This window comes from Sinohyriopsis cumingii, chromosome 9, assembly GCF_028554795.1.
Source record: "Sinohyriopsis cumingii isolate HCF-2022 chromosome 9, ASM2855479v2, whole genome shotgun sequence".
NCBI classification, from domain to species: Eukaryota; Metazoa; Mollusca; class Bivalvia; order Unionida; family Unionidae; genus Sinohyriopsis; species Sinohyriopsis cumingii.
The window spans coordinates 98,746,776-98,772,528 of record NC_142969.1 but is presented as its reverse complement, the minus strand read 5'-3'; the positions used below and the strand labels follow the sequence as shown (position 1 = coordinate 98,772,528).

General features: G+C 36.1%; 2 protein-coding genes across 3 annotated transcripts in view; one reads left to right on the top strand and one right to left on the bottom strand.

Annotated features, from left to right (window-relative positions):
* Positions 1-293: 293 nt before the first annotated feature.
* On the bottom strand, positions 294-24,396 carry LOC149792313 (uncharacterized). Of its 2 annotated transcripts, none has more exons than XM_089970888.1 (4): positions 24,260-24,396; positions 17,201-17,264; positions 15,327-15,375; positions 294-2,238 (listed from the first exon to the last, which is right to left on the bottom strand). In XM_089970888.1, exons 1-4 carry the CDS (start codon positions 24,306-24,308, stop codon positions 1,942-1,944), a joined length of 459 nt encoding a protein of 152 aa, XP_089827014.1. In that variant the 5' UTR covers positions 24,309-24,396; the 3' UTR covers positions 294-1,941. The 2 variants fall into 2 exon arrangements, with proteins under 2 accessions (XP_089827014.1, XP_089827015.1); XM_089970889.1 differs by lacking the exon at positions 24,260-24,396 and adding an exon at positions 17,726-17,869.
* LOC149792312 (uncharacterized) overlaps positions 23,719-25,753 on the top strand; it is a 162,779-nt gene continuing 160,744 nt past the window's right edge. Inside the window, exon 1 of the mRNA XM_089970887.1 lies at positions 23,719-24,029. Coding sequence (XP_089827013.1) covers positions 23,951-24,029 — 79 coding nt within the window. The 5' untranslated portion in view covers positions 23,719-23,950. The remainder of the gene's footprint in view (positions 24,030-25,753) is intronic.

Genomic DNA, 25,753 nt, shown 5'->3' with positions numbered 1-25,753 from the left:
AGATCTTTTTATGTCCATTTTAGTGAGCATGAATTGTGGTGAGTGTATGAGATGAGTTTATTGACAGAGGCATGAATTGTGGTGAGTATATGCCATGAGTTTATTGACAGAGGCATACATTGTGGTGAGTGTATGCGGTGAGTTTATTGACAGAGGCATGAATTGTGATGAGTATATGCCATGAGTTTATTGACAGAGGCATGAATTGTGGTGAGTATATGCAATGAGTTTATTGACAGAGGCATGAATTGTGGTGAGTATATGCAATGAGTTTATTGACAGAGGCATGAATGTGGATATATATGGAAAATTTATTAACAAGGACATGAATTATAAACATATATGGACAGCCGCAAGAACTGGAAAAAAAATATGTTAAGTTTATTGTGGTAAATATATATATAATAAGTCTAGTGTCACCCTTCAAATAATTAGATATCCTGTCAAAATAACAGACTAGTACACGTAAGTTAGTCTATCGTACCTCATTATATATTTGATATTTACTGCTTTGAGATATCTGAATCATGTATACAAGCCCAGCCTTATATGCAGCGGGGCTCGGAAAGGGTATGTGTGTGTGTGTGTGTGTGCGTGTGTGTTATTTGGATTTTTAACGTAGCCTTAACAATTTTTCAGTCATACTGCAACGATGTTTGCAGTGTGTCAGTTCATAGTGATGCCTAGCACTGGGGCATCATCCCGCAGACATGTAGCATGATGTCCCACCCAGTCACATTATCCTGACACCAAGCCGACCAATGCTAACACTAACCTCTTAAAGCTGAGCGCCTAGCGAGGCAGCTGTTAGAACCATTTTCAGAAGTCTTTGGTATGAGTCGGCCGAGGTTCGAACCCGTTACCTCCCGGGGGGATGCGTTAAGGTTATGGTGTGTTAGTTTTGTTTGTTTATATTTCCCAAGCCCCTTGATAGAACCTCGTCATACGTGACACAAATCGTGACGAAGCTAAATTCATTCTACGACATAGTCGCTTGTACCATGTGCCTTAGGGTCAATGTTACATAGAATTTTATTTCCATAGTTTTGGTTCATTGTTGTTCATTTGCTTATATTTCCCAAGCCCCTTGAGAGAACCTCGTCACACCTGGCATGAATCATGATGAAGCTAAAATTCATTCTGTTACATACTAGTTTATACCATTTGTCTTGAGGTCAATGTCACATAGATAATGTTTGTTAAGGTTTTGTATAATGTTTTTTTTTTTTTATTTGATTGTATTTCCTAAACCCCATGATGGAATCTTATCATCATTCGCATCCGTAGTCCTTTCATTATTACATTCAGTTGACTTAAAAGGCCGTTTTTTGTTTTTTGTTTGTTCCAGATTTGTGTGCCATATCTCCGCTCTTATTACAATACACCAGAATGTTATCCGATGTAGATTTCTAATCACGACTGTGAGGTGTGACATGGCTGATAAAAAATCTTTCCACAGCTACTGGTCTCGTTACATTTCGAAGAAAAAAATCCATTTTGTTTTATCACCTCATCAGCTGCAAAAGCATCGTCCTTAAATGTCTTTGGGATGCAAGTTTAAGACAATTTATTTATCATATCTCAAGTTCCCGCTGATTGTTTAAATTCCTTGTTTGGAAGTACATTTGGCCGACTTGTCATTTTTTAAATCTAAATTGTTGTCTTTAGTTACTGGAGACATTGACATTCTGGTGTACATATTATTCCAAACTCACATGGAATAATTAGCCGTCGTTGTATCCGAATCTCCTCTGCATACGACGCACTGATTTATTTACATTGCGTTTAAAAACAAAATGAACTGACTTTATTTTCACTATTTTCCTGACCTACCATAATATTGCCATTTTTACAAATAATATATGACTCACTTTGTTTGATAGTATTTGTAATCTTCTTTCCACTAGAATCAATTATCAAATATGACCTTGAAAACCCGGCTCATTTCGTATCCATGGTTACAATTGACTTTGACCATGTACCATGAAGGTTAGGCGAGCTGTTGCAACGCACTTGCGCAGCTTGAGCCTTAACGCTCTGGTAATACTCCTCCAGTGTGATGGTGTCGATATTCTGCTCTTGCATACTGTGTTCGTCCGCTATGTTGGTTTGGGGTAAACATTTCTTGAAAGAAAGCAGGGAAGTTCGGCTTGCAGGTGGTAGACACTGAAGTGGAATAATAATGTTGCTGAAAGCCTCCTTGGTTCTTGTAAGTCTACGACTTTCTTCGTCGTCTTCCTGCACAAAAATGACACAGCTTAATGAGGACAGATATAGAGAAATTAATCAACCTGAAACGAATTAGTGTTTTAAGACTATGAAATGAGATAATAAGTTCGTCGTTTTGCAATAAATATAAAATCATTCCTTGCCGCGGTGGCTAGATCAGTTAGCGTGCCAGTCTCGCGGGCTAAATATCGCGGGTGCAGATCCTGCTCCATCTTCGCAAGCCAAAGTTCCGATATCATAACCATATCTGCACTTGGCGTATCGAGTAGATATTTCTGTGTTTCGGGTCTGTGAATTTCATTGGATGAAAATTATATTGTTCAATTTTGAACACTGTTCCTACATGATCGAGACAAGCAGAGCACATAACTTGAATGGAGTAATAAATAATCAATTTCCACGGAAGGTCCGTGTTTGTTCAAAAACCTTTCACTCCAATACATCTATGGGGGCGCTCACCAGTTATTATATAATTTTGAGAGAGTGACGTATGTGAGGTGGATGGAGAGAATGTTGGCATACCTCTATGCTACATTAATGTAATGTGGATAATATTTCTTGGGATATTGTACTTTTGGAAACTGTACATGATTTAAACACACTGCTAAATAAAATGACTGCTCCCTTGTGCTCAAAAATCAGCCTGAATTAGTCTAAAGTACAATATCCGTAGCAGCTATTAAAATAGGGGAAATGATTTTTGCCAGACTAGACAATACCAGCTTCTGAAAGTGTAATGAATGAATTACCAAATATATAAAATGTAAAAAAAAAGTTATCGGCTCTTTTTTATACAATTTACCTCTGAAGTTCAGGAAGTGAAAATGACCAAGTGGAGCTTGCACTTTTTTTGAAAGGTGCACATCTGGAGTAAGGCCAATCTGTATACTCTACAACCCATATTACACCCATCAATCATACACCAAAATAAAGAGAATTAAATGTTCTTTCAATTATACCTAAGATATATAAGGTTATTTTTAAATAGCCAGTATAACCAGTGAGGAAAAGCCGGAGAGATTCTTTTTATTTAAAAGTATAACCCTATGCAAAATACGAAACTGTAGAGCGCCACCATAACGGCTTCCCTCTGGTACTCGGTCATACTTTCAATGTTAAACTTACAAAGTATCCTTTATAACTCGATTGCCACCACCATTTCCGACGGATGTACAATACACCGCTGTTCGGCATCATATACAAGGGGAGGCAACTCATAGATGTCGCTAGGGCAATGCACTGAAATATCTGTTCGATCCGCCAAGGTGTAAATATGGTCATCACATCGGAACTTTGACTTGCGAAGATGAGCATGCTCAGACGAGTACGGTTCTGTTCTTATGGTGTATTTAGGCAAGGCATTTTATTCAGCTGCCTCGGGGCTATGTACATTTGTATGTGTTGATGTGCCGCCAAAAAAAAAAAAAATCATACCCCCCCTTCCTTTCCCTAAGCTCCATTTTAATAGACTTTGATAGACTTTAGATGCAAGGGCTAGGTCTAAATTGAAATCTAAATGTACATCAATTGAATATGCTACATCATCTAGTAAAACGTACGTATGTTATCAAGGTGCACATTGGTAAGAAATATGTTACACTTTCAAATGAAAAAGGCTGTCTTTGATCTGCTATGATTTTCGTTTTGACGTACTTGCAGTCTAACGTGGAGAGAGATTAAAGGATTCAGAGATAAGTAGAGTATTTTTATGACCACGCCATATTAATGAGCTGGTATGTCGTGTCACACATGCCGGTCTGTCCTATTCTGTCGTTTCTCATCTCATCACGTTAAATCAACCATTTTTATTGCTGCTCAGTAACGTTTGATGGACTTCAAGGATTGAACTTAAATGTAGTAAGAGGCTTTCATTAGAAACATCTAGGTCAGTCGTGGTTTTCACCAGGCTATGTTATTATTTGTTCGTTTTGTTTTTGTTGTTGTCGTTTCGTTTCTTTTTTTTTTTTTCTTTTTTTTTCATCTTCTTACAACGTATTATTGAGTTATGACCACTATTTGACTGGGCACGTTACCTTTCAATGCACAATATTGGCGACAGATATCCGTGCCGTATTTAAACAATTCAAGTATTTTGAAAGAGTAATATAAAACAAAATATGCTGACATTTACTAACCAGCAGTTTATAAATGGCCTATTTACCAATCCAGGAAAAGAAACTCATATTCCAATACGAATTTCAACAAAACAAACAAAACCCATGGACCCTCTTATTTTTTTATAATACGGATAATGATAAATGCCGAATGCACTATCTCATACTTACCTTTAGCTACATTTTGCTTAAAGCTATTTTACTGCATCAATTTTAATTACAAAGACAACTCGGTTTGAAACTATTTATGCTGACTATATTGTTTCGTTTCTTGTTCTTAAACTATATAACAGAAAGATGTGAAACTAGCAAGTTTAGTAAAATCAACAAATAATTTACAAAGTGGACATTTAAGAGACACGGTATAGTGAACTGAATCTCAAATAATCCTAAATGTCCTATCAAAAGTCCACGAATATATAATATTATGAATTAATTCCAATAGTCTTGAATGTCCTGGTGTACCACACTGATCCCATTCAGAATGAGTTTTAATGAGTTCTCAATAATCCGAAAATAGTGTTTAGTTCACGCTGTCATTGCTCACGTAGAAATTCTAATGAACAATTTAGATGAATTAAGTCCCTCAGTAATATCAGAACTCTACAGCACACTCTGGTCATATATCGCCAGATATTGCTATGAACCAAGAACGAATATTTTTATTTTTTTTTTATTTTTTATCAAACCTTCATATACACCAATACCCGCTTGACCTAAGACTCAATAGATTTATATAAACAAATATCCGCCTGACATATGACTCAATAGATTTATATACACAAATATCCGCCTGACATATGACTCAATAGATTTATATACACAAATACCCGCGTGACATATGACTCAATAGATTTATATACACAAATACCCGCTTGACATACGACTCAATAGATTTATATACACAAATGCCCGCTGGACCTACGACTCAATAAATTTATATACACAAATACCCGCTTGACATACGACTCGGTAGATTTATATATATATATATATATATATATATATATATATATATATATATATATATATATATATATATATATATATATGCACACAAATACCCGCTTGACCTACGACACAATATATTTATATACACAAATACCCGCATGACTCGATGAAGTGTTCTAGAAAACCAAAATTTCCCACGGAAATTTCCACTATTGAACTGAAATTCAAGGAAACTTAATGTTTACTACATTAAACATGACAAGTCAAGTAGGCAAAACTCCATTCAAATCACATTAAATAAATTAAACGGAAATATAAATATACATATAGTAGTTACATGTTACATAGAGAGCTGGGTTTGAAACATTAAATACGGGTACTTACATACGTATAGTATTTACATGTCATAAAGAGAACTGGGTTTGAAACATTAAATACGGGTACTTACATACGTATACTATTTACATGTTACAAAGAGAGCTGGGTTTTGAAACATTAAATACGGGTACTTACATACGTATACTATTTACATGTTACAAAGAGAGCTGGGTTTGAAACATTAAATACGGGTACTTACATACGTATACTATTTACATGTTACAAAGAGAGCTGGGTTTGAAACATTAAATACGGGTACTTACATACGTATACTATTTACATGTTACAAAGAGAACTGGGTTTTGAAACATTAAATACGGGTACTTACATACGTATACTATTTACATGTTACAAAGAGAACTGGGTTTGAAACATTAAATACGGTACTTACATACGTATACTATTTACATGTTACAAAGAGAGCTGGGTTTGAAACATTAAATACGGGTACTTACATACGTATACTATTTACATGTTACAAAGAGAGCTGGGTTTGAAACATTAAATACGGGTACTTACATACGTATAGTATTTACATGTTACAAAGAGAGATGGGTTTTGAAACATTAAATACGGGTACTTACATACGTATAGTATTTACATGTTACAAAGAGAACTGGGTTTGAAACATTAAATACGGGTACTTACATACGTATAGTATTTACATGTTACATAGAGAGCTGGGTTTTGAAACATTAAATACGGGTACTTACATACGTATACTATTTACATGTTACAAAGAGAGCTGGGTTTGAAACATTAAATACGGGTACTTACATACGTATACTATTTACATGTTACAAAGAGAGCTGGGTTTGAAACATTAAATACGGGTACTTACATACGTATACTATTTACATGTTACAAAGAGAGCTGGGTTTGAAACATTAAATACGGGTACTTACATACGTATACTATTTACATGTTACAAAGAGAGCTGGGTTTTGAAACATTAAATACGGGTACTTACATACGTATAGTATTTACATGTTACAAAGAGAACTGGGTTTGAAACACTAAATACGGGTACTTACATACGTATACTGTTTACATGTTACAAAGACAACTGGGTTTTGAAACATTAAATACGGGTACTTACATACGTATACTGTTTACATGTTACAAAGACAACTGGGTTTGAAACACTAAATACGGGTACTTACATACGTATACTGTTTACATGTTACAAAGACAACTGGGTTTTGAAACATTAAATACGGGTACTTACATACGTATAGTAGTTACATGCTTCAAAGAGAACTGGGTTTGAAACTAGATTGAATGGCTATTATAAGCATATTTTAGTTCTATGTTTCAAGCATATATTGTGGCAGTCTTTCACGGTTAGCGTTGGAGTTGGCAATCCTCTCATGATTATCACGTGATACATGTACAACAAAAGGGCATGTATACCATTATGACTATACAGATTCTGTGCTTGTGAATTATTGAAAATTGTTTATAAAGCGTGCTACGAGTATTATCGTTGAATGCAGATACAAAAACATAGTAATTGTTCTTCTTTTATCACGTGACTAATTGTTAAGTGAATATACCCATATGTATGTGTAACACATAAAATGACACCTAATGACAATACAAGCTGCGTTGAAATGTCGTGCAAAATTTATTTAAAAAATGCGTGAAGACGGAATCGCCGACTACTCTTGTAATGTCATTTTACGATGTTTTGCGATTTGTTAAATAAATTCAGTACTTTTAGTCATATGATAAATAGAGCCTTACATTTATGCTCGTTTTAAATTAAATTTATGAAATTTGCCGAATAATTTAAATCTTTTTCACGCCAAGACTCGTACACGATATAATATATTTGACTTGATTCCTCGTGAATGATCGATCCTTTGTATCTAAGTTTCTTAAATGGTGATTTTTTTTAAATGTAGCACGATCCCAACATTATTCTAAACATGAATAATAAGGTAATAGTAGTATGTGGGTTTACGCTATTTTTTAGCACATGACGACTAGTATATCTCGTGGTGGAAGATCCGGGAAGAACCGCCGACCCAAAGGAAGCTACTGGGAAGCTTTCTCTCCTACGCTGGCCCAGTCCATGACTCAAACCCACACAGAAACAGGTGAGGTGCCAGTGAATTGTTAAGGCGAGCGCTCTGCCTACCGGGACATTAGACTATTCGGTCACGATGTTTTCTTCAGGAACACCTTAAGATTGTATGTATGTATGTATGTATGCATGTATGTATGTATGTATAATTACAAGTCAGCAACACTAATATGTATGTATGTATGTATGTATGTATGTATGTATGTATGTATGTATAATTACAAGTCAGCAACACTAATATGTAAAACCGTGACCGGTTTCCCTTTACTGTATCCTCAAACTGAATTGAAATACATGTTTAGGTCGTTGTATCCAATTGGTTTCTCAGAGATCAGCGTTATTTTTTTCAAATGACGTCATCTTAGAGATCAGCGTTATTAAAATAATTACGTCTTCTCAGAGATCAGCTTTATAAAAAATGACGTCATCGTATAGGTCCTACAGAAACGTTCTAACAACAAATTTAAAAACATGCCCTGGTTCGTGCATAAAAAATAGTTCTTGTTCGAGAAAATGTTGATGATTTATTCCTTCACAGATATTACGTAGGCTACTTGTAAGAGAACGACAGGCATAAGGTGAACTTGTTTGCATTTGCAACAAGCACAGTAGCGAAATGTTGGCACACCTCTATGCTACTTGTATGTACTGTTACTGAAATTTCTTTACGTGCTGTACATTTGGAGATTTTACGAGATCTAATCACACAGCTAACCAAAATGACTGCTTCTATGTGCTAAAAAAGTTAGCTTGAATTAGTCTAAAATACACTAACTGAAGTAGTTATTAAAATAGGGAAAACGAATTTTGCCAGAGAAGGCAATACCAGCTTCTGGCAGTACAATGAATAAATTACAAAATAAATAGAAAGTAAAGACCGTGAAAGGCTCTTTTTATTATAATTTACCCTTGAAGCTCAGAAAGTGACAATGACTAAACATTTTTTTTGTACGAGCACATTTGAAGTACGACCACGCTGTATACTGTATAACCCAAAATAGACCCATCATTCATACACCACTATAAAGGAAATTAAAAGTTCTTTTAACAACACCTGAAATCGGAGGAAATTCTTTTTCTTTAAAAATCTAACTTTGTGCACAATACGAACTGTAGAGTACCACCATACCGAAGTAAGCAATTGGAACATCACGTGCCACTTATGTTAGGTCGGGAAAGAAGCCTCTGATATAATATTAATCCATTTTTAGTAAATAGTTGTTGGTTTCATCCAGAACATGCAGTTTGCTTTAAAACTTCTATGTTTCCGCCAATCACCCCCGCCCTGCTTACAATGCGTGCACAGGAAGCGGAAAAAGGACATGATATCATCGGTACTTAAAAGAATTTTGTCGTATACACTGATTTTAAATTCGATAGAGACGGGTGCACTATCCTGCTATTATAACATTACTTTGACTTGAATTAATGTGCTAAAGACAATCAAATGTTGTCGGGCACGTATTTTATTTTAATCATAAGCGGATAACTGTTAAACCATTTGCGATTAACAGACAAAATTTGGGCAGGCATGATAAACATTTTCATGGGAGTATTCCTTGACAATATAGGAATAAAATTCTTGCAAGTGACAGTGTCCAAGTTGCTTCCCTTACGTCCGAATTGCTTCCCCTGTACAATACTCTAGCAGTAAGCAAAACTGTCTAGTATTTGATGCAGTTCATTATTATATGCACATCTTTCGTAGTGAAGAGTCGCGTGCAGCTTCGTACAGAATATTTTTCTTTTATAAGTGTGTTATTTATATGTTAAATCACTACCTTTGGAATAACCTGGTAGATTTATGATTTATGCGTATAACTCGTATACTAGATAATATATTTAAATATAGCGATCATGGTCTGCAACCTTTAATGACATCGCTATGTTCGAATGTCAAGGACACTATAGATTTAATTAGCAAACTGAAATCTCTTCCGAAATTATTGATCAAATCTTTCCTAGTTGAACTTCATGTCACTTCTCTCCACACAAATATACCACGAACTGATGGTATTGTATAATACACTCTGATTGTACTGTATACCACACTCTGATGGTATTGTATACCACACTCTGATGGTGTTGTATACCACAAACTGGTGGTAATACCACAAACTGGTGGTATTGTATACAACTAACTGGTGATATTGTATACCACACTCTGATGGTATTGTATACCACACTCTGATTTGTGTTGTATACCACAAACTGGTGGTATTGTATACAACAAACTGATGGTATTGTATACCACACTCTGATGGTACTGTATACCACACTCTGATGGTATTGTATACAACAAACTGATGGTATTGTATACCACACTCTGATGGTATTGTATACCACACTCTGATCTGTGTTGTATACCACAAACTGGTGGTATTGTATACAACTAACTGGTGATATTGTATACCACACTCTGATGGTGTTGTATACCACAAACTGGTGGTTTTGAAGCAAGTAAATGCTACCTTAATAAGGATAAAAGTATATGTAGACTATCCAGAGAAAACACTTTTAATTTAATAAAAATTGTATTCGAAAATAACTTTTTTCAGCCTGGTTAGACTAACTATGTTCAAAAGGTAGGTACAGCGATGGGTCGTCTTATGGCTCCTTATTAGGAATTCATTGAAAATTTAGAAAACTAATTTTGGAGCAAATGCTTTTCTGAAACCAGATGTGCGGCTAGGATTTATAGATGGCGTTCTCAGTTAATGAGAAGAAGAAAAAAACTATTTATGAATGGTTACATATATAACATTTTCGACCCATCTGAAATTTTCAAGCACTAGATGAAATATATCCATTATTCTCTCACCCAGAGAAAGCAGAGGCATACACAGAATTATTTTCTTGGGGGGGGGAGTGCAGTGGTCAACTATTACGTTTTACATGTGTTTAGCATGTTTAGAGGTGAAAGCATGGGGCGGGGTATGTGTGGGCGCCCATAAGAGCAAATTTCTTTTATTTATGCTCAACCATACTGGCAAGCAATATTTATAACAGGTAAGATCTATAATGGCAATATGTATAAACAGCCAATATGTAAACTGGCAATACGTATAACAGGCAATATGTATACTGGCAATATGTATAACAGGCAATATGTATAATGGTTAGCAATATGTATAACAGGCAATATGTATACTGGCAATATGTACAACATAGTCATGAAGTTACAGATTTCTTAGTATTACTATACTATACTATTATTATGACTGATACTATCAGTACCTTTTTGTTATGCTGCTTTGTTTATATTTGCACAAACAATATCAATAGTATCATAATTCTCCTTCCTAATTCAATGGTAAAAACACAACAAAATTTAAGAAAAAAATATATAAAGCATGTAGCGTGATTTTAACCAGGTATGGCGTGACAGCTGGCCGTATTTACCAGGTATGGCGTGACAGCTGGCCGTACTTACCAGGTATTGTGTGACAGCTGACCGTACTTACTAGGTATGGCGTGACAGCTGGTCGTAATTACCGGGTATGGCGTGACAGCTGCCCGTACTTACCGGGTATGGCGTGACAGCTGGCCGTACTTATCAGGTATGGCGTGGCAGCTGGCCATACTTGTCAGGTATGGCGTGGCAGCTGGCCGTACTTACCAGGTATGGCAGGTATTTAATGTAATATTTAAACCTATCGGATAGGCAGCATCCAAATGCTGAAACGAATATGTTTAATAGACCTTTCATACCAGAATTAATAATAGCAATTGGCTTAAATGCAAAATCTTGTAACTTATGGAAAATATGTGGCAACATGAGATGAAAAAGATTGATAGCTAAAGCTCTGTGTGCCAAATTAATGTTTATCCATGCAGTTGAATACTTGCTATTTTCAAACATGTGTGTATCTTTAATTTTTAAACATTCTTTCATCTGAGTATGATTCTTGAACTATCACAAGCAATGTTATATATATATATATATATATATATATATATATATATATATATATATATATATATATATATATATATATAGGAAGCATACCATTTATTTACTTTTTGTAAACAAAAACAGAAAAACAACCCCCGTATGAATTTATATGAATACATAATTATTGAATCGTGCATGTCAAGATGTCTGTATATCTATTTTTCTGCTCACGTCTGTTTATTTGTTTATCTAATTATTTCATCTGCGTATTTTGCATACCGATTAAAATATACAAATGTGATATATTTAACTGAAATGAATACATTGCAACATTGTAAAAATGCCATTTTACAGGAATGATCATTTACTGGTAACCCAATTCTGAAATCACTTAAAGAGCACAATTTAAAAAATAGATTTTAATATTCAGGTGCGGTTGTTTGGAATAACATTCTACATAATATTAAATGAGATCCAAGCATATCTGCCTTCGACAATAGTTGTATTAGATGGATGAAATCATAAAAAATGGTGTTCTTATTTAAGTACATATTATACCACCCACCCCCTGTGTTTTCATTTTCATTTCTTCAGCAATGTAGCATTTATGTGAATAGTTATTTATATGATGTGTATTTGTGTGCGCGCGCGCGCGTGTGTGAACATAGTATTATTAGCTTATATCTTATATGTACATAAGTCTTATATGTACATAATAAAGGACCTTAGGGTAAATTAGTTTCTCATTTGTAACTAAATGAGTTACCAAAATAAAGTCTTTATTATTATTATTATTATTATTATTATACTCAATATATAAATGTGAGATATTGAATTCAAACAAATTCTTTGCAGCCCTGTTACTTTAGTCACTTTATTCGTCACTATTAGTGATCCAATAAGTTTCGTTTTTGATCTCTCATAATTGATCCCTCCTTGTGATTGACCACAACGTCAGTGTTAATCATAAAAACAGCGTTAATTTATTTGATTATTGACAGACTGACTGAAACTTGGAATTAGTCTTTGCTTTTATTTTCACCTTGAAATGCCCATTTTCTATTTTAAAAAATAACAATGAAGACACTGCCTATGCCTGTTTCGACATATAGTGTAACCTTCGATCTCGAAATAATATTTCAATCGAATATTCGACTACTGTGAACTGTTTCGTTTTAAGTAAGTAAAATTGATGGGACAATTTATTTTAAAAACGCCAATCATCACATGAACTGAGGAGAAGAAAAAAGATCGTGAGTTCGAAAACACTCGTTAACGCCAATCATCACATGAACTGAGGAGAAGAAAAAAAGATCGTGAGTTCGAAAACACTCGTTATTATCGTTATATATGGTCTTCATTTACTTTTTGCGTCAACTTTGAATCCAATCCTGAAATAGTCCTGCAAATCAGAACCGATTTAGATTTGCCTGTCTCCTTTGCACAGTAAATGAAGACTTACAGATAAGAGGGCAATATTCCAAACAATTTAGAGAAAATCGGGAGAATTATCTTTAGTTTTGTAATGGTTTCGCGTGACTTACTGAAGGGGGAAACCCCAAACGCAATCAAGTCTACTGAATACTCTTTGAAAAGGAGGTGCGCGGTATTTCGGGTAGGCCGATTTACCGCTGTAATTTTTCTTTCCCGGGGGGATGGGGGTGGGGGTACGCACCACGGTACTTTTCCAGTGTACCTGTATGCCACGGTACGGAAATTCATGACTAATTTTGTTACAAATTTAATGGTCTCAAAAGCGTGTTTTCAATTTTCGTGACAAAATAATTCCAAAACAATATATATTTTTACCCAAAGGTCACAAATTAGTATATAATATTGAGGGCACTCTAGATATTATGAACTTCTGAAAGTGGTGGGTGTAAGGTGAAGTTGTTTGCACCATGCCCAGTGGTGAGAATGTTGGCATATCTCTATGTTGCTTTCATGTACTGTGGTTTAAATTTCTTTGGATATTGTACTTGTGGAAATTGTACATGATCAAGGCACACAGCTAACTAAAACCACTCCGGTATCTAAGTGGTTAGAGCGTGCGCCGGGGATGCGGGCGATCGCGGATTCAAACCCCTTTGTGTTAGGACTGGTCGGCCTGGTGTCAAGGATAATGTGACTGGGTGGGGCATGATGCTACATGTCTGCGACATAATGCTCCAGTGCTAGACATCTCTATAAACTGCCACACTGCAAACATTGTAGCGATATAACTGAAAAAAGTGTTAAAGCTACATTAAAAATACAAATATCTCACATATGCACACACACAAACACACACACACACACACACACACACACACACACAGAAATAGTGCTAAAAAATCAGCCTGAATTAATTTAAAGTACACTACTTTTAGCAGTTGTTAAAATAGGGAAGCGACTTTTGCCCGAGTAGATAATACCAGCTTCTGAAAGTGCAATGAATGAATTACCAAATGTATAAAATGTAAAATGAAAAAAGTTATCGGCGCTTTTTAAAAGTTTTTTTTTTACCTCTGAAGTCCAGATAGTGAAAATGACCGAGCAGAGCATGCAGTTTTTTGAAAGGAGCACATCTGAAATAAAGCTAAGCTGTATACTGTATAAATCATATTATACACATTAATCATATACAAAAATAAAAATAAAAAAGGAAATTAAAAGTTCTGTGAACAATACCTAAGATGTACAGGTCTTTTTAAATAACCAGTATAACCAGTGAGGAAAACCAGGGAAATTCTTTTTCTTTAAAAATATAACCCTATGCAAAATACGAATCTGTACAGCACCACCATTACAAATATATTGCTGAGCCTTTAATCACATGTTGGACACGTGTTAAGTATGCCAACATGGCGACCGAATGAGATGTTGTGAAAGTTATTCAGGCAAAATCCGACTCGTCACAAAACTTGGGGTTAATAAATAACTTTCCCGGCTGTTGGCATCCCACTCAAAGTTTCCCTGCCTATTATAGCAATAGTGTAGTTAGTAAATTATAGGTTTCGGTGTCAACACTTTCTATTTTCATAAACAAGATCTCTAATATCAGCACTTTTGACCGGTGTCAGCTACAGTATCTGCAGTTTAATCCTAATCACCAGACGTAAGTTAAAGTTTAGATTACAACTTATGCATCAAATAGCAAACACGTAACAAAATTCATCTACTGTCAGGTACTGATCACTTATTTTTTGGAGGGGGTGGGTGGGTGGGTACGATTTTCTTTCGAGCGAGATACGTTACATTTATTTTTTCAAGCAATACAATGGATATAATAGGGTGTTATTTAAACTGGATATAATACGGTGTTATTTAAGCTGGATATAATACGGTGTTATTTAAAATGGATATAATACGGTGTTATTTAAACTGGATATAATGCGGTGTTATTTAAACTGGATATAATACGGTATTATTTAAAATGGATATAATACGGTGTTATTTAAAATGGATATAATACGGTGTTATTTTGTTATAAATCAGAGCAAGATTTTTACCAGCTATTTGCGACCCGGAAAAAAAAACTAAATACCAATTCCTGCCCCAGAAAATGAAATTGTAAGTCACTAATATAGTTAAAGTATACCATAATATGTGTTGCAGTATTTACAGAAAAACCTTGGTATACCGCGGTACAACATATTTCGTGGTGCCCAGCTCTACTTTCAAACCATACCTTGCTACGTCTCTTCCAGGCATAATAGCAGGAAACACACATAATGATCCTGAAACAAAATGAATTGTGTGTTGATACAAAATGTCATTGTCTGCAGAAAGGGATTTAAATTATATAAAAATCCGGAAAGGTTGTTGTTTATGGTTTAACGCCATTTTGCAGCGCATGGTGAGTTATACGTGGCGGCTTGTATAGCTGGTGGAGGAAGAACCCGCCAAACCCCGCTGAGAACCACCCACCCACGGGAAACTACTGGCAAGCTTTCTCGCACACCCACATTGGCTGATCCCGAGACTTAAGCCCACGCGGAAAGAAGTGAGATGGTAGTGAATGGCAGAGGCGAGCGTTTCAGACCAATTGGCCACCCGGGGCAAAGTCCGGAAAGGAGTGGTTTGGATGGTTGGTAGGCTTGGACTGCAAATGATTAAATGGTTGATTGCTTAGTTATTGGCGGCGGTAGTGATAATATATAATATTGGTTGAGGGTCAGTTCACATTTACTTTAAATCTCTCTCTCTCTCTCTCTCTCTCTCTCTCTCTCTCTCTCTCTGAGGTTAGTGTTAGGACTGGTCGGCCTAGTGTCAGGAAAATATGATTGGGTGGAACATGATGCCCCAGTGCTAGACTTCACTTTCAAATGTCACACTACATACTTCATGGCAATTTGACTAAATATTTTTTTTTTTTATAAAGCTATGTTAAAAAGCCAAAACTCTCTCTCTCTCTCTTTCTCTTGCACACAATATAATCCATAATCTCCGGAAAAGCAAGCTCCGAACATACCTTTGACTGGCATCGAGTAAGGAGATGTTAAATTTTTTATCAATGGTGCTAAATTTTATCATCGCCAGTCATACCGGTTATATTACATTTCCATTTTCTTATTTATTTTCTTCGTTAATTTTCACTCATGCGCATTTTTACACATTTCTCAAAGGTGAGTGGGGCTTGGTGAATCTGTTTGGATTTTTAAAAAACGTAAAACTGCTAATTGAGTTCATTTTACTTAAGCATTGTTAATATTTTATTCATTCAAGTCGGTGACGTATTAGTGCCAATGGTTGGTTGTTGTGTGTTTAACGTCATTTTTCAACACATGATATTTTGTATACATGGCGGCCAATATATTGGGTGGAGAAAACCCCGGGACGGAACCATCGACCCATGGTAAGCTACTGACAACTTTCCACACATACCCACTCTGGCAATGCCAAGAATCAAATAAAGGCAGAGGTGAGATGCCCATGAACTGTAAAGACGCCTTGGACCACTTGGCCACCTGAGGCCCCTATTAGTGACGTAGAAAGATGACAATATGATCATTGGCAATATATACACTGCATCAGTGGTTCCCAGCATGTGAACTGTGGAAACCCCCCTCTGGTTATTCCAAGGGGTCGGAGAATTCGCATAGATTCCGAGCCTAAAAACACAAATATTAGCATGAGGTGTCCGCGACATACTTTTAAGTTGAGAAGGGTCGTCATACTCGACAAGGTTGGGAATCAGCGGATTACATTATCTTTTATTCATTTAATTTTGAGTATCAGTGACGTAAAAAGTTTTCAATATGAGTGTTGGAAATATACGTATTATGAGTGTTGGCAATATGCGCATTTGATGAGTGTTGGCAATATGCGCATTTTATGAGTGTTGGCAATATGTGCATTTTATGAGTGTTGGCAATATACGCATTACATCATCGTGTATTCAAGCAGTTAAGTATATCTGTGACGTAGATAGTTTTCAATATAGTTAATGGCAATATACGCATACTGTGAAAATGAAATGGATAAATTAAATTTCAGTTCGTTAAAATAGTATGCTGATATAAATGTTGTGGTATAATCGAGGGTGGGGTGGGAAATACGTACGATATTTTCAGAACAGCACCTCCGACGATGGCCAATATTATCCAATTTGTCATGAACACCGAATCTGAAGAAAGGAAGGAAATGTTGTAAGGTCTTCATCAGTCAAATGATATGACAAAAAAAGATTTGAAATTAAAATGAAAGGAACGATATTTGTAGATTTCGATTTGAACAGGCATTGTAGATGAATCACATGCTCACGTGAAACTTCGTCTTCTGTTGATATATTGGTGCAAGTGTGCGTGCACTTGCCTGTACTCGTGTGGGAAATATGTAATAGCGTTATCAACACTGAAATCCTGATTCACTCTCGATGATGTCATTCTTATGAGGGTTGGTTTATTTTAGCTATTCTACACTTTTCAAATATAGCGAAAGTACAAGTCATACAGGTTCTGTAGGCGTTCAGTACCATTTCAGCAATGCGTGTAACTTTTTACAGTACAAGCCACACAGGTCAAGTAGGCATTCGACACCGGCTATTTCATTACTGGGTGTCATTTTTGAGAATTTGATTCTACATACCTTTAAGTGGCAAGTATTCAGTTCATTTGGATTCATAGACATCCATATTCCTTTGGAAGGTCATTATTTAGACTGGGCGAGAGGTGCATACGGCAAAATCAATGTTCAAAATAGGTATACATTTTTGGACGAAATGAACTTAAATGTGTGATCCAGTACAATCCAGAATGAATGTCGCGCGCAATGATGTCACAATGAAAGCTACGCATATTCATAAACAAACTGGCACTACACTCGATTGTGACGATTCCACTCGACGCGCTCTTATTTTGATCCAAGTTTAGTACATGGCCACCATTGTAAAAGTCCATAGCGATAGATAAGTTTCGTCTGGAAGTTTCTTGGTGACAGTCAATGTGCAGAGCATTCAATAATCAGCACTGAATATACTTTGGTTACAGAAAATTAGTGTAAATTTTTAAAATAACAATTTATATTTAATTTAAAATTAGTAAATGCGCATACATGACCCATGTGACTTGTACAGTAACCCCCCCCCAAAAAAAAAAAAAAGAAAAAAAGAAAAGAAAAACAAAAAAAATCGTACTACCCTTGTTGTGACGATGAGACCCGACATTTTTTTTTTTTCGCCCAGTTTCGTATCTGGTCACCATTGTAAATGTTGATATAGATTTTGAAGGAAGACACTGTCCAACATAAATAATTTCTTACCCTTATAACGAGATCTCCGTATCTTGATTCGCTTGATTCTTGTGACGTAACTGGACAAATCTTAATCTAGTGTGACGTCATTACAAGACGGAGTTACCGTACATGCTAACGGAGGTTCTCTCTCCCATATCGATCTACCTTGTACAGTCTTTTCAAAACTCGAAAAATATTTTGGCAATTTTAGCAACGATCATGTATGTATGTGAAACAGAATGGAGAAAATGGCTATAGTCTTTAAAAGTGAAGTGTATTAAACATTTATTGCAATCAAGTGTCTTGGATATTTTAAAGTTTTGGGATGTCCACTATGGGAATTTCACTCTTTTGTCTTTCTTTCATTCTTTCTTTAAGTCTGACGTTGTGCAACGTCTAACTGAAGAAAAAAAAAGCTTTTACTATATGTCGTTGACGTACTCTCGTTCGTTTTAATGCTTAAATAGCATCTCCTTTTCATTTCTCCTTTATTTAGCTTCTTTGATGAAATTATTAATCTTGCAAACGAAGCTTTTTTTTTTAAATAAAAAAATATGATGTGAAGTTATTTACTCGCGACTGCCACCGACAATGGCATCGCCTGAATTCTGAAGAAACATCAACAACAAAAAATATTATCGATGATGTTCTGGGAATGAACATGCTTGGAGATCTGGTGATATCCCCCAAATACACTCTGGTTGTTATTGTCCTTCATCTTTGGTTGAGAGAGAGAGAGAGAGAGGGGGGGGGGGAGAGGGAGATTTGAATTCAGACAAAAATTGACTTAAAGAAAGAAAAGAAAAATTCACCGAAAATAGAAATGTAAAATGTTACAATTTTCCCATGCGATATCCGTATCAAAACCAAGGATTTTGTCTAGAAACCTACATTCTTTAAGAGCGGAAATAGCGGGAACTGGATTCGAGCTAAAATCGCTGCATTACTATATTCAGTTGATTGGGTATTTAACTCAAATTCGAATATCCAACGAACTTGATTAATCGGAACAGCACTGGATTATCCAATGCCCTCTATCACCAAGGTTACTCTATGCCACCATGCGCCCGAGATTACTTCGGTTATCAGATTGGTCGTAATTTGTAAACCGTAATGCCTTCTTAACATGTAAGTTTCCTTGGAGTGCAGAAAGCTGTCGCAGTGCTAGCAGGTGATAAGTGGATAATTTAAGTAAGGGAGGAAAGCGCAGATTTTCCGGTGGTGAAATTGTCCCACAAAGTACTTATATCCGTAATTGGTGCCTAATTAATGCTCAGTGGTTTCAATATCGCCTCCTTCAAACAATAAAATACATGAATATTCACCGTCATTTTGCAAGAGCGCAGAATATGTGACAGGTTTGAATAATGCCACGGCTGCAATTGCGCTCTTAAATAAAATAAAAGAACGAAACGGGAAATATTATCACAACAATACGTGTGCGTTTTGAGCACTATCAACACTTGTGGAGTTGCTCCTCTTCCGATTGTTGTTGCAATTCCTTCTGTAACTGCCAGTACTATTCCTACATTGCTACCATTGCTTCTTTTACTAATCCTGACCCTTTTATTGCTGTTTCTACTACTACTACTACTATGATGACGATGTCAAGACGGTCATTACCATAGCCACTGTATCAGCGTCATTGGAGAGAGGCGACAATGAATTTATGCTGGTGAAATTTTAAAAAATGGACATTTATAACTAAACATGATAATTACATTTACCATTATTTTCCCCGTCACCATAATAACTATCGTCATTTCCTCTTCCTTTTTTCTCCTACCTGAGACTCGAATTACAGTGGGATATATATTTTCTTAAGTGCCTCAACAAACATCTCTTTTGTGTCTTCAAATCTCACGGGCACTTGATGTGTATCTGATTTTTACAATCTGATTGCATTCAGATCTCCACTGTACTACATGCAGGACAGTGGAGATCTGATTTGAATCAGACTGCTGGTTTGTACACTACATTGTCCCAGGCAACTGATACATTGCCTTGCAGTATCTGACTTGTATACCACACAGTCTCAGGCACTTGATACATTATCTTACAGTATCTGATTTGTGTGTACCACACTTTCCCGGGCACTTGATACATTACCATACAGTATCTGATCTGTGCACCGCTTTCCCCCGGCACTTGATACATTAACATACAGCATCTGACTTGTGCACCACACCGTCGTAGGCACTTGATACATTACCATACAGTACCTGATTTGTGCACAACATTTTCCTGGGCACTTGATACACTACTTTACAGTACTTGATTTGTGCATCACACTGTGCCGAGCAATTGATACATGAAATTAAAACCACCTCTTGCACTTGGATATGCCCTAAATGTGACATTCTAAATGTATTATTCTAAATGTATCTGGCTTATTTATTGAAACGAAAACACACATTAAAAAACATTCAGTATCTTAAATCGGGAAGGGGGTGGCAACACCTCTACAAACCAAGATACAAAAACAATAAACCGATTAAGAAAAATCGAAACTTGGTATCAATGAACATAAGTAGCATTAGGGTAAAAAGTTGGAGTTACTTTCTTGTACAATTCCTACTCCCCCCTCCCCCCCCCCAAAAAAAAAACTGACACTGTTGCTATACAACAAAATAAAATTGATAACTCTATCACCACCTCAGAGTTGTTTCCAGTGGAATGCAATTATACTATTTATATTAATGATAGAACCTTATGTGGGGAGGGGTGTTTTTACCCGTATATAATGATCTTACACGGATATAGCTGGTTGAATAGGACGCTGGACAGGAATCTGTGGACCAAAATCGTAGTGAATGAATTGACAATTCCACTATATAGGTAGTTGACAAAGAGGGACAAGTAGTCATTATAATGGGGCCCCAGGTGGCCTAGCGGGCTTAAGCGCTCGCCCTTACCGATCACTGACATCTCACTTCTGTCCGCTTAGGTTCGAGTCTCGGACTCGGCCAACCTGGGTATGTGAGAAAGCTTGCCAGTAGCTTACCGTGGGTCGGTGGTTCTTACCGGGTTCTTCCTCGACCAGTTATGCATAAGTTCTGACCCCCCACCGCCCACAACAAGAACAACAACGTCATTGTGACGATATTCTCTAGCTGAAAGAGCAACTTGAGAAAATAGATTCAGATCAGAACGAAAATAACGCCCTTATACATGTTACGAGGAATTTTTATTACAAGAACATCAACTGGTCAAACACAAAATGCAGACTGGTTGCTTAGTAACCCAGCGGTCCAGTTGCTTCTTAAAATGAATGACCGTGGCTTTAAACAGGGGACATTCCAATTCGTGTTATAAATATAGCAGACCTCGTCCTGGCCTCGTTACACGGCAAACTCTCATACATTCATTCACCTGATCGATTTAGTGATCACGATATTATAGCATGTAACCTGTCTATACAGGAACATGTATCATCCCAACAAGAAAAGCGTCAAAAATTATATTTGTTTAGCAAAGGAAATTTGGATGGAGACAAATCTAATGTTAATGCAAAACTGGAAAATGAGGGGGATCTTGAAGTGAACTGAAAAGTTAATAAAATCCCTCAAAACTGAGTACATCGGTTGTTTCGATGCTTTGGATTTCAGACAACATTCGAAAACAACATTCGTAGAAGAAAGACTCTTGCTAAAATAAAGCGTACATGCAGTGAGAAATTAAGAACAAAATGGAAACATTAAAGAGCTGAAATTATAGAAAAGGTAGCAAATTCACGTATCAGTTACATAAACAATATGATTGGAAACTCGTCCTCAGATTCACAACCATTCTGGAAATCAATCAAACGCCACACAGAAAAAAAAAACAACCCCAAACAAACAAACAAAAAACAAAACAACGAAAGATCTCCCCCAAAACAAAACAACACCCTTCCAATCACTCCCTCAACACCCCCCCCCAAAAAAAAGTCGCACAGGGCATTTCTCCACTTAAGACAAAAGAAGTTCAAAAGTTGCTACATGAATTAAACAATTTAAAAGGTTGATATACGTCTTCTGAGTTCGCAGCAGTGCTTAAACACCTTTTCAAAGATCTTTGGACATTTGCAACATCCCGAAGGCTTGGTCTCTATCAAACAAGTGATAGCCTAATGGCTAGTAATTACCGCCCAATCTCACTCACAGGTGCTCGACCCAAGCTTGATGTTTAGGAAAAACAATAATCTGAATGGGAACAAAAATCATAGAGTGACAAAAATACCTTAGATTACCCCCATGACCCATTCTGACATATCACCCTGTCTATCATACTAACTGATGTCACTGACATGTAGGTTGCGAGAGTTGTATAGTCATGTGACTCGAAATTCAAATGGAGATCAAGGTCAAATTTCAGATTTCAGCAATGATGTACGTTTGTCTTGTCAGTCTGCAGATTTAAAGACACGAATGCTATGCTCGCGATTTTTGAGAAAATAAATAATATTCCTATCGACATCATGCAGGTATGCCTCGATGAAAAGTCGTTCAAGTTTGCTAGGCCGGCTAGTAAGCGGCCACCGTATGCCGACACCAGATGGTGTTGGCAAATTCAAAGACAGGCATTTGACTCTGAACCTACACCCCAACATCAATGTCCAAATATCAGAAATGGGGTGGCAAGGGTCAGAGGAAATTCGGACTAGCACACACTCTGGTATACTGGCACACCATTGATTTAAAACTAGTTTCTACATAGGACAATATTGGTCATACACATTTCATCATGTCAGAAATCATAGTTACACAGAATACATCATTCACAGATTATCTCTTTATACAATGATAACATTCTATACTGGGAGGCCTTGATATTTCTTTCAACTTTTTCTTTAATGATGCATTAAATGAGGCACGGGAATTAGAATTTCGTATGCATAGGGGTAGAGAGTTCCAAAAAGAAGGAACTAAATCGATAAAAGAGTTTTTAAAATGGTTGATTACCATCCTCGGAATCTTGAGTATTAGTTGTAGCTTCGAGATTGCGTTCAGAATTTGAGAACGTAATTAATTCAATAGCACAGCAAAAGAAACCACAATCATCATCATCATTGTCGTCCTTCTTCTTCGTCTTCTCAAGTTAATTATTTTTGTTGTTGACAAAATAAATATCTCCGCTTTTTCGATATTTTTTAAAAATTTGATTTCCAAACCCTATTGTTATTATTATTATTATTATTATTAATCTTTGGGCAAAGTTGTTTCTACATAGAGTTGTTGCTTATCAGCATTTGATTTGCCGTCGATTTGTGTCAAGAGAATAATGCATTAGTTGCAACCCCCAGGAGCCAAATGTAATCGTCCGATAAAACCCTTCTTGTCTAAGTGGCGTCATCGGTGTCTAAACATGGTATAACCCAAAGTGTATACAGTTTCTCTTGCCCGCATTGTGTTGTAGTCGAGTTTAGAATTTGCTCACTTTGGATGTAAAAGCCGATACACATACAATAAGTTATGATATTCTTGAACAAAGGCCGTAAAACAGAGAAAAGAGAAGATCGACCTTGAACGTTATAAGCTTCGTCTAGACGAGTGAACCCAGTGCAGATTCGCCATGTTCGTTGTAAAACATGCATAGATAATGCGCATCGCGGCGTTTACAATGTGCATGTTTTACAGGATTGTATTGTTGATTCTTTTGCCGTGTCACGCTACATACGGTAAGTTTTAAGTAGAACTTGACATGTAAAATTACATATTTACATATTTTGACTAAAAGGACCAGTAACATCGATGTGTGATGCATTTACCAAGTACAGTGCATACAGGTTGCATTTCTTAAGAGGCATACATTTTTTGCTCAGGAGCTCTGCAGATTGCATTAAACATGAATCGGCATCATGTTATGTAATTTACCACTTTTGTACTTTGTTGTATTGATTGTACTCACCATGTAGTAGCCATGCAGTGGTCAATAGGGCAGTTGCGGGGCCTTGCATTGGACACCACAGAACCAAGTCTTACGTGTTCAGCAGGGAATGCTTCGCAGTAATGCATTTTTTTCCCCAGGTATCAAATGAGACCATATGTTGGAAATAAATATATGAGATGATATTATTATTATTATTATTGGTGTTGTTATCATCATTATCATTGCTTAGACATGAAATAAAAAGTAACCAAGCATGTTTAAGGAGCAAATCTAGATGCATAATTAGAAGTCTGGTAGCAAAATGTGTTAAGAAGTAATTGTTTTTATTTTAATTATAAAGCATATCAGGGGAAATTCTAGGATTGAATGCAGAATTAGCATACACTTTTGCAGTACTGAGGTTAATTTTTTTTATTCACCATTAAGATACAAACGAGTCCTGTTTTGTTCTCTAGTGATAGAGAATTTTAATTAATTAATTTTTTTATTTAATATTTTCCAAATTTTAAGCTATAATATTTTGTTCTAGAATTATTTTGTTCATGTGAAAAAAAGAATAAAAACTGAAGAAAAGTAATTACAGTATTGTGTGGAAAACAACTAAAAATCTAACCTTAGTTTCTGTCATAAAAGATGCAGGAATCAGTTTTTGATCTGCCTTTGTTGAGCCCCTTATCATACAGACCTCTCAGTGAATTGTTTAGTAGCAATTTGCTGCTTGCCAAGTGCACAGTTTACAGGTGCACGGTACACCGATTTACCGTGGTATTTTGTTCAAGTGGTTTTTGTAGTACTTTTCATCCATACTAATCGGCAATTTCCCTAGTTAAAAAAATGTGTGAAATTCCCTAAGAGTAATGTTATAAATTTAATGATATTACAGCATGTCTAAATGTTTCATATAAAAATTCTTCAAAAGATATTGTGATAAAATGGTTGTGTGTCTCTAATTTTTTCTACTGACTGAAGAATACCATGGTTCAAAATTATAAATCTCGATAGCGACAGAAATACTGTGTATCCAGAGGTACTGAAATATTTTGGTACTTAGCCTTTGTATTGTTGCTATTGTTATGATGCAATTATTTACCAATGTAGTAAATTAAGTTAAACTGTGAACAGCAAAATTCCTGATATACCGTACTATAATGTGGCTGCAGAACAGGGTCTGCTGTTTATTCTACTGATTACTCCTATCAAACTGCACAGACCCAGATCTGAACATTATGCGATGACAGATCTGGGTCAGTGCAGTTTATACTTGGACTTGACTTATAAGTGAGTAAATATATGGTAGTTGTTGTTGTTACCCGTGTGGATAGTATCTGTACCTATTTTTGTCTCAGGTTTGCATGGTAAAAGTTGGTATAACTTATAACAAAAACAGTACCAGGCTGATAAATCAGCCCTTCACCCATGATGATATTGATTTTTGGGTGAGGGACTGATATCACTTACTCATTAAAAGCTACAATTATCTGCATGCAAATTTGTCTGCACACATCGGTGTAC

Bases quoted from the DNA above. Each gene is read 5' to 3' on its own strand.
- LOC149792313 (XM_089970888.1), bottom strand. From the start codon at position 24,308: ATGCAAGGCCCCGCAACTGCCCTATTGACCACTGCATGGCTACTACAT. The intron at 17,265-24,259 runs GTGAGTACAATC...TCCTTTCTTCAG, and splicing joins CACTGCATGGCTACTACATG to ATTCGGTGTTCATGACAAAT. The intron at 15,376-17,200 runs GTACGTATTTCC...ATTTTGTTTCAG, and splicing joins GGTGCTGTTCTGAAAATATC to GATCATTATGTGTGTTTCCT.